Genomic DNA, 9645 nt, shown 5'->3' with positions numbered 1-9645 from the left:
GCTTTGTCTTTTTTTCTTGTCTAGTTTGGTGGGAGGAGGGGTGGGGTGTTGGAAGTAATTCTTTGGGAACAGTGGAATAAGGAAGGAATAGTCATTATGTAGAGAATTTGTACCTTATATGTAGATGAAAATTTTTATTTCCAAAACCCTGAATCAAAACTGTAATGTTTATATTATGTGAAGTTTTGTGAAAGAGAATTTTTTGCTACACTATCTTTTCATGATTTTTTTTGGATTTTTTTATTTGGGGGAGAGGGGTTATAGTTGTATTACAGTTTGGATCAGTTCTTTCTGCAACATTCCGTTTTGATGATAGTTGACAATGATGTTGTTTCCTTTCTGATACTAGCCCTAAGTTATATGTATACATCTGTGTCTAACCAATGTCTCCTCTACTTGTCTTTTTCCCCTCCCACGTCTTTATTTTCCCCCTGCCCCTTCTCATTCCACCACCCCCCTCACCTCACCTCTCCCCTTGCCGCCCCCCCCCCCTTCTTTTCTTTTCCCCTTCCCACTTCCCTTTCTTCACTTCCCCCATTCCCTCCCTCCTACCCACCTGCTCCCACTTCCTGCCCTACACCTCATCCCATGGTCACACACCCCCCGCCCCCCAACATCCCATCCCATCCCATGGTCACCCAGTAAAGTACCTGGGACTGCTGGCCATGTCCCGTATCCTGGCCTCCCACCCCAAGTCTGTGCAGGGCCACAAGGACCTCATCCTGCAGTGCCTGGACGACCGCGACGAGTCCATCAGGCTCCGGGCCCTGGACCTGCTCTACGGGATGGTCAGTCTTCTGTCTTCTCCCTTTTTTGTCCTTGTACTGTATGACCATTATTGTATCGTGGGTAGTTTAGTGGTTGGGCGTGGGTGGTTGGTGGGTGCTCTGGTGTGGTCTGCTTCTTTTTTCCTATCAAACATCTATCATCGTCCTTATCTCCCGTGGGTGGTTGGTGGGTGCTCTGGTGTGATCTGCTTCTTGTTTCCTATCAAACATCTATCATCATCCTTATCTCCCCTTCTTTTTTATGTTTGTTACTCTCTTGTAACACTTCTAATCTTCTGGCACTCATCTGACCTTATTCAGTTGCGAGCGCCGTAAAACCTCTAAAAACAATAGTGGTTAGGCTACCAGACACGTAATCATGAGGTTACGAGTTCGGGGTTTCTTGCCGCAGTACTGATGTTGTCTCCTTGGGGAAAGGCACTTTGCATGAATTTTTCTCACTTCACCCAGGCGGGAATGGGTACCTGGCCATAAACAGCGAAAGATCTTGTCTGTATGTTAGTGTTTTAGTACCTATAAATGGCAGCTTGAAATTGAAATTGTTTCAGACTGCTATCAAGTCTTCTTGGGTAATAGTAAAGTGCATATAGCTTGCTGTTGAGCGGGAATTTGCACAATATAAATGCTATCTCTAGGCCTAACTATTATTATCGATTTGCTTCTTTTCCTCAGACTAAACTAAACACACACAGGCATCATAATATTCTAGACAGGCTCAGTGAAATAATCGTGGGTTCTCTCGTGTGGTCTTCTTCTACTTTGCAATTTATTTTAAGTGTAACTTTTGACCTGATGTATTCGTGGGTAGTGCTCATATGACCTTATGCAGTTGCGAGCACCGTAAAACCTCTGCTAAAACTAAAACACACACACACACACACACACACACACATTCCTACCTGCATTCACAGATGAGCATGTATACCCACAAATGCATGGACACACTCATTCTATTCATATGTCTGATGCACTGTCATGCACAGAATGATAGGGTTCCCACTCATGTTCTGATCAAAGCTTGTCCCAAACCAATGAACTGTAGCAGCTCAGATTCAGAGAGACCAAATGCTTGTTCTAACTTTTGGCTTTGCTTTTCACAGCTCTGTGTTCAGAAGCTACGCATCCTCATTGAGGACTCGGACCAGAACTGTGAGTGACCACAAGTGACCGCTGTGTCTTATGACTGTTGATCAGATAGATATGATCTGTCTCTGGCTCTCTTTCCTCCCTCTCTCTCCTTCTCTCTCTCTCTCACACACACACATACACTATCCCTTCTCTCTTTCTTCACCTTTAGTCTTTCTGTTTCTGTCTGTCTGTCTCTCTCTCTCTCTTTCTCTCTCTCTCTCTCTCTCTCTCTCTCTTGCTCTCTCTCCCTCCATCCCTTCCTCTCTCGCTCTCTTGCTCTCTCTCCCTCCATCCCTTCCTCCCTCCCTCCCTCCCTCTGTCTCTCTCTCCCTCTCTCCCTCTCTTTCAAGTCTTTCTCTCTCTCTCTCTCTCTCTCTCTCTCTCTCTCTCTCTCTCTCTCTCTCTCTCTCTCTCTCTCTCTCTCTCTCTCTCTCTCTCAAGCTGGTTGCCATGTCAACACTCTTTACCTGTTGCTTTGTCTTTTTTTCTTGTCTAGTTTGGTGGGAGGAGGGGTGGGGTGTTGGAAGTAATTCTTTGGGAACAGTGGAATAAGGAAGGAATAGTCATTATGTAGAGAATTTGTACCTTATATGTAGATGAAAATTTTATTTCCAAAACCCTGAATCAAAACTGTAATGTTTATATTATGTGAAGTTTTGTGAAAGAGAATTTTTTGCTACACTATCTTTTCATGATTTTTTTTGGATTTTTTTATTTGGGGGAGAGGGGTTATAGTTGTATTACAGTTTGGATCAGTTCTTTCTGCAACATTCCGTTTTGATGATAGTTGACAATGATGTTGTTTCCTTTCTGATACTAGCCCTAAGTTATATGTATACATCTGTGTCTAACCAATGTCTCCTCTACTTGTCTTTTTCCCCTCCCACGTCTTTATTTTCCCCCTGCCCCTTCTCATTCCACCACCCCCCTCACCTCACCTCTCCCCTTGCCGCCCCCCCCCCCCTTCTTTTCTTTTCCCCTTCCCACTTCCCTTTCTTCACTTCCCCCATTCCCTCCCTCCTACCCACCTGCTCCCACTTCCTGCCCTACACCTCATCCCATGGTCACACACCCCCCGCCCCCCAACATCCCATCCCATCCCATGGTCACCCAGTAAAGTACCTGGGACTGCTGGCCATGTCCCGTATCCTGGCCTCCCACCCCAAGTCTGTGCAGGGCCACAAGGACCTCATCCTGCAGTGCCTGGACGACCGCGACGAGTCCATCAGGCTCCGGGCCCTGGACCTGCTCTACGGGATGGTCAGTCTTCTGTCTTCTCCCTTTTTTGTCCTTGTACTGTATGACCATTATTGTATCGTGGGTAGTTTAGTGGTTGGGCGTGGGTGGTTGGTGGGTGCTCTGGTGTGGTCTGCTTCTTTTTTCCTATCAAACATCTATCATCGTCCTTATCTCCCGTGGGTGGTTGGTGGGTGCTCTGGTGTGATCTGCTTCTTGTTTCCTATCAAACATCTATCATCATCCTTATCTCCCCTTCTTTTTTATGTTTGTTACTCTCTTGTAACACTTCTAATCTTCTGGCACTCATCTGACCTTATTCAGTTGCGAGCGCCGTAAAACCTCTAAAAACAATAGTGGTTAGGCTACCAGACACGTAATCATGAAGTTACGAGTTCGGGGTTTCTTGCCGCAGTACTGATGTTGTCTCCTTGGGGAAAGGCACTTAACATGAATTTTTCTCACTTCACCCAGGCGGGAATGGGTACCTGGCCATAAACAGCGAAAGATCTTGTCTGTATGTTAGTGTTTTAGTACCTATAAATGGCAGCTTGAAATTGAAATTGTTTCAGACTGCTATCAAGTCTTCTTGGGTAATAGTAAAGTGCATATAGCTTGCTGTTGAGCGGGAATTTGCACAATATAAATGCTATCTCTAGGCCTAACTATTATTATCGATTTGCTTCTTTTCCTCAGACTAAACTAAACACACACAGGCATCATAATATTCTAGACAGGCTCAGTGAAATAATCGTGGGTTCTCTCGTGTGGTCTTCTTCTACTTTGCAATTTATTTTAAGTGTAACTTTTGACCTGATGTATTCGTGGGTAGTTATAGGGTTTTTCTGTCCCTCTGCTGTTTGTATGTGTCTGTTGGTTTTCCGGATTTGGGTTGTTTTTGTTGTTTTGTTGTTGTTGGTTTTTTTGTTGGGTTTTTTTTTGGGGGGGGGATGCACTTATAGCAAGAAACTTTGCGGGCTTCATTTTAATGGTACTGAATCTCAACTCATGTCCAAATCTGTTGCCAGGGAAAATGTGGTTGTTGTCATGTGGTCTCACTCTTAATATTACACTTCAACCATGTTACATATGCCTGCTCGTACACATGCATACATGCACACACACACACACACACACACACACACACACACACACACACACACACACACACCAAAACACACACACCAAAACACACACACTCACACACACACACACACACACACACAGATACACACACTCATACACACACTAGCCCCTAACACACTGGACATGTACTGACGGTGGTGTTGTGTGGGTGGTTGGCAGGTGTCAAAGAAGAACCTGATGGAGATTGTGAAGAAGCTGATGGTTCACATGGACAAGGCCGAGGGCTCCCACTATCGCGATGAGCTGCTGTCCAAGACTGTGGAGATCTGCAGCCAGTCCAACTACCAATATGTCACCAACTTTGAGTGGTCAGTATCCCCTGTGGGGGGCTGGAACAACACTGATAATGATACTAGATCACTGATTTCTCTTAACTTTTCTTTTTTTCATACAAGTATTGGGCTCAGGAGTAAACTTGAGCTCTCCATTCGGAACGTACTTGACCTACTGTGCACATATGGGTCTCCACTATCAGGCGGGCCACTCTGGTCACGATGAGGTCATTTGAGAAAGGCTTTTTTAACTTAGTTTAAGAATAGGGGATTAAAATGTACTTTTACCAGTATTTCTCACACCTGTATATTGTACTTTTAAGTTTTCCCAGCCCTTATTGGACAGTCATTGTGTCTATGTGTTTGACTTAGACCTCAGGATTCTTTTCTTCTTTTTTTTTAAGATAATAATTTGAGTTTGAAGCCTTCCTTAAATCTGGCATCACCACTATGGTGATCAGTTGGTTTTTCTTGTTGGTGAATATGCAATTGCCTCAGTTGCAGAAATGTATGAACTTCTCAAAGAGGGTCACTTCACATCTGTCCAGTAAGAAGTCGTTGTTCAAGGTGGAGGTCACTTATTTTACTCAAAATGACTTAAATCATGTTGAAGAAAGTGTAAACCTCAAAGTTACTCAAGGTTCTAATATGAGGTTTGTGTCCCTGTACGTAGGTATGTGAGTATCTTGGTGGAGCTGACGCGTATGGAGGGCACCAAGCACGGAAAGCTCATCGCCAACCAGATGCTGGACGTGGCCATACGAGTACAGGCCATAAGGCACTTTGCCGTCTCACAGATGGTGAGTTGGCTCTTATTTGACCAATTTGTGTCGATAAGGCTGTGAAATGTATAATTACTTACAGATGGTGGTTAGTTGGCTCTTTGGGGAGCGAATTTTTCAGAACTGCTGCAAAATATGTACTCTTACTTGATAACTGATGGTGGTGATTACTTAACAGATGATGAGTTGGCAATTAGGAGACCAAATTGTTTCAGAAGTGCAGTAAAATATGTACCCTTACGAAATAACTGATGGTAAGTATGAGTGGTTGGAGAGTGCCGCTGGTATGTCTTATTTCTTTACCCTCACTCTTTTGTTTTGGTTTATCATGTCAGCCTTGCTGTTTAAAAGATATTGATTGTGGGTGGTTAGAGGGTGCCACAGATAGTAGATAGCGTAAACACGGCCTCCCAGCCTTCCTAGCGCGTAGTTTCGATAAAATCGGGACAATTCAGATCACTGTTTCTTTGTTCTTTTCACTATAAAACACCAAATGATGTATACCTTGTAAAAGTTAAGCTTTTCTTCGTAATATATCTAATTATTAGGAGCTGGAGAATTGTCATGAACAGCGAAGCCCCTCACGGTCGGAATGCGTGGTCAGCCGGTTAAAAAATTGACACGAATGGTGATGATTAATACCGTCTTTTCATTGGCAGAGAACCGTAGAGCTTTTTCGTGGCATATTTTTGGCCCTTGGCGTTTAAATAGAAAGCCTTTAAAAATATATTCAAAGTTTTCAAAGATTTTTTACAGGAAATATGTCCATCTCAAAAAAGGTACTAATAGAAAGATCCGTTCATTTTCTATTAAAACTTAGTACACTACATTATAGATCCGACTCGCTCGCTGCGGGGGCCGGTGTGGCGCCGGCCAGTGTGGCGCTGCCCGGACAGCGCTTGCTGTTTATGTCGAAATAACGACAGATCATCGTGTTTGAAACAGTAAAATACTGATTTGTTATTATCTCAGAGTTTTGAAATAAATTAGACTTCATATCTATGTTTTAGTGATTGTACTCTGTTAATTTGGAGATGTTTGGTGCACTTGGTACTCTTTTATCAGCTGTCAAACGTGGGGTTGCAGCCAGTTAACGACTTCAGCAATATTTGATCATATTTAGAACAGCTACCATTTTCTTAAAAATTGACTGAGAGGTCAAAGAATGCTACCAAAATTCTCAGGAGATATAGGCCTTTCTTATGGAACAGATAAATTTGGCATACAATAACAGACAGGTTTTACTTCTTAACTCTCTCCTTTGTTGTTATTTTCAGTCTCGCTGTTTGTGATGTTGGTGGGTGCTCTGGTGTGGTTTGCTCCTTCTTTCCTATCAAACAATCTATTATCCTTATCCCCCCCCCCCCTTCTTTTTGTGTTTGTTACTCTCTTGTAACACCTCTAGTCTTCTCCACTCATATGACCTGATTGTGCTGCAAGTGCCGAAAAACACTTACTAAAAAAAAGTCTCGCTGTTTCCTAGTATTCATGGATCATTGTTTCAAAATTCTTGTCAAAGTAACCTGAGCAGACAGTGAGTTGCTCTGCTGCTTAGGGTTGTAGAGATAGATGACAGATGATTACTCCATGTGCTGCTAGTCTCCCACCATCCGGGTTCAGGGAGTGGTGGTTAAGGAGTTCACTGGTGCTGTCTGCCCTCATAGGAAGTCTCAAAGCAGCCGAACTCCAAAATGATCTTATTTGTGTTGATGAGATGTTGTTGTGATAATTTTTACAATCAATCACTTACGCAGTTGCGAGCGCCGTAAAACCATATACTACTACTACTACTACTACTACAATCAATCAAATAACAAAGGTGGAGATGATAATAAGTTATTCAGCGTGATTGACCTACGTTCGATATACTCTGGGTCTGTATATTTCACTGTCAGGTTTTTTTTTCCCTATGGAAGAGTAAGTAAAGTATATCTCTTATTTTAGGCAGTCCTGTTGTGTGTGTTTCACTGTCACTTTTTTTCCAATGGAAGGTAAATAAAGTATAATTATCTACCTTCCTGGCAATCTTTTCGTGTGTGTTTCGCTGTCAGCTTTTTACTACGAAATGTCAATAAAGAATATTTATCTTCTCATCCAGGCGATACTGTTGGAGAACTCTCACATTCTGGCCAACAACTCCCAGCGTAACGGAATCTGTGAAGTGCTTTATGCCGCCGCCTGGATCTGTGGAGAGTTTTCTGAGTAAGTCATGTGTCGGATCTCGGGCTGTTGTCTTTACTACCTCTCTCTCCAATGTTTCTGTCGTATCATTTTCCCAGCGCAAAATGACATTTGTTGTCAATGAACTTTTTTTTTTTGTAGTTAATTTGAATCTCAACCTGAAGTTGAGATAATTGATGGAGGCGCGAGTTCAAGGTCAAAAGTTGGTGTGTAAACATCTTGGGCTCTGCCAGAAATTACTCTCCTCCAGCAATAATTGTAGAACTTGGTTCTGTAACCAGGTTTTCTGTTCCTTCCCTTTTGGAGTGCCACTAGTTAGTCCTAATTCTCTTCTTTCTTTCTTTCTGTCCATCTTACTTTTTTTCCCAGCACTAAATGATCTTTATTGTGTTGATGAGCTTCTCACTGCTCAAACAAACGTTTAAAGAACCTTCCCCTCTTTTGGGGAATTTCAATTCATTTGAAACTTTAACTCAATCAAAGTGCTAGAGTTTCCCCTCAAATAAACTGCTCCTACTCGCCGTTACTGTTTTCATGATTAATGTCCCGAAATTGTCATCACAGTGGAGACTTGAGTGTTTCATTATTCGCACCCAACAATTTTTTTTTCTCTCCCTCTCTCCACCATTCTGTGGCTCAGGCACCTGAACGACCCTAAGGCCACCTTGGAGGCCATGCTGCGGCCCAAGATCACATCGCTGCCGGGCCACATCCAGTCCGTGTTTGTCCAGAACATTCTCAAACTGTATGGGAAGATCTTGAAGGCTGCGGAGGCGAAGGAGGAAGATGGTGTGAAGGCAGAGGTGCATGCTCTCCTACAGGAGAAGCTGCCTGTATTTGTACAGAGTGGGGACCTGGAGGTTCAGGAGAGGGTGAGTTTGTGTCAGGTTGTTGTGTCTTGTGTGTGTGTGTGTTTGTGTCAGATTGTTGTGTCTTGTGTGTGTGTGTGTGTGAGGGTGAGTTTGTGTCAGGTTGTTGTGTCTTGTGTGTGTGGGTGTGTGTGTGTGTCAAATTGTTGTGTCTTGTGTGTGTGTGTGTGTAAATTATTTGTGAGGCAGCGTGGTGGAATCAAGCTCTCGTCAATTTTTAGTCATGTAGAGTTATTGGTATCATCTTACAGCTTTTTCACTCGTCTTTATTTGGATGAAAACAATATCCATTTATCTTGAATACAAGTCGAGTTATTTGCGAAAGAAGGAGGTGGGGATCACCTGTTTTCAGAGGTAAAATTAGTGAGAAAATGGCCGCCAAAGATTAGTTATTTCCTTAGCTTAAGAGTCCTTGGTAACTGAAAATTTACATTTTTGTGCCTTTAATCAATGTTTTTAAGAAAAATCCACACAGAAATGAGTTCTTTAATGGGCAAGAAAGGTGTTGAGCCAAAAAACAAAAATTTTGACAAAATTCACAAACTCGTGGAAAAATGCATGTCTCTTCACTTTGATTATTTTGACGAGAGCCTGATTCCATCACGCTGCCTCACATTTGTATGCTACTCTGTAGCTCTTGTGACACCTCTAATCTTCAACACTTATATGACCTATTTGTGTTGCGAGTGACATATTGGATTCTATGTTGAATTATGGAATAAATGTAGATCAAACCGAAAAGTGTGGATTTTTTTTTTTTTTACTTCTGGGTAATCCATGAAGTTTACGTTTCCTTTCTTCATCCAACAGGCATGCAGCATTCTCCAGATCGTCAAGTACATTGTGAAGCTAGAAGAGAAGGGAGCGGCGGTGGCCGATGAGGTGGAGGGACTCTATGCCGGGGAACTCAACCCTGTGGCTTCCAAGGCACAGAAGAAGGTGCCCGTGCCTGAGGGGTGAGTCTGTTACAAGCATGAACAGATGCAGACAGACAGATACAGACAGACACATACACACACGTACATTACACACATGCGCAGGCATGCACGCACGCACACACACACACACACACACACACTGACACATGCATACACACACTGACAAACACACGCACTGACACACACATACACACGTACACACACACACCCAACTTACAGTGCTGACATATGTGAACACTCACATTCACACACACACACACACACACTCACACTCACACACACACACACACACACTCACACACCCA

At 43.1% G+C, this 9645-nt stretch overlaps 1 protein-coding gene across 5 annotated transcripts in view; it reads left to right on the top strand.

Annotated features, from left to right (window-relative positions):
• LOC101849958 (AP-3 complex subunit delta-1) overlaps window positions 1-9645 on the top strand; it is a 61440-nt gene that overhangs the window by 28670 nt on the left and 23125 nt on the right. For all 5 annotated transcript variants that reach the window (XM_035972228.1, XM_035972226.1, XM_005107648.3 and 2 more), the window contains 7 exons: window positions 1889-1937; window positions 3031-3176; window positions 4458-4606; window positions 5244-5370; window positions 7451-7554; window positions 8174-8405; window positions 9213-9358. In XM_035972228.1, coding sequence (XP_035828121.1) covers window positions 1889-1937; window positions 3031-3176; window positions 4458-4606; window positions 5244-5370; window positions 7451-7554; window positions 8174-8405; window positions 9213-9358 — 953 coding nt within the window. The remainder of the gene's footprint in view (window positions 1-1888; window positions 1938-3030; window positions 3177-4457; window positions 4607-5243; window positions 5371-7450; window positions 7555-8173; window positions 8406-9212; window positions 9359-9645) is intronic.

Source organism: Aplysia californica, unplaced genomic scaffold (genome assembly GCF_000002075.1).
Source record: "Aplysia californica isolate F4 #8 unplaced genomic scaffold, AplCal3.0 scaffold00618, whole genome shotgun sequence".
In the NCBI taxonomy this organism is placed as follows: domain Eukaryota; kingdom Metazoa; phylum Mollusca; class Gastropoda; order Aplysiida; family Aplysiidae; genus Aplysia; species Aplysia californica.
This window is presented reverse-complemented; position numbering and strand designations above follow the sequence as displayed.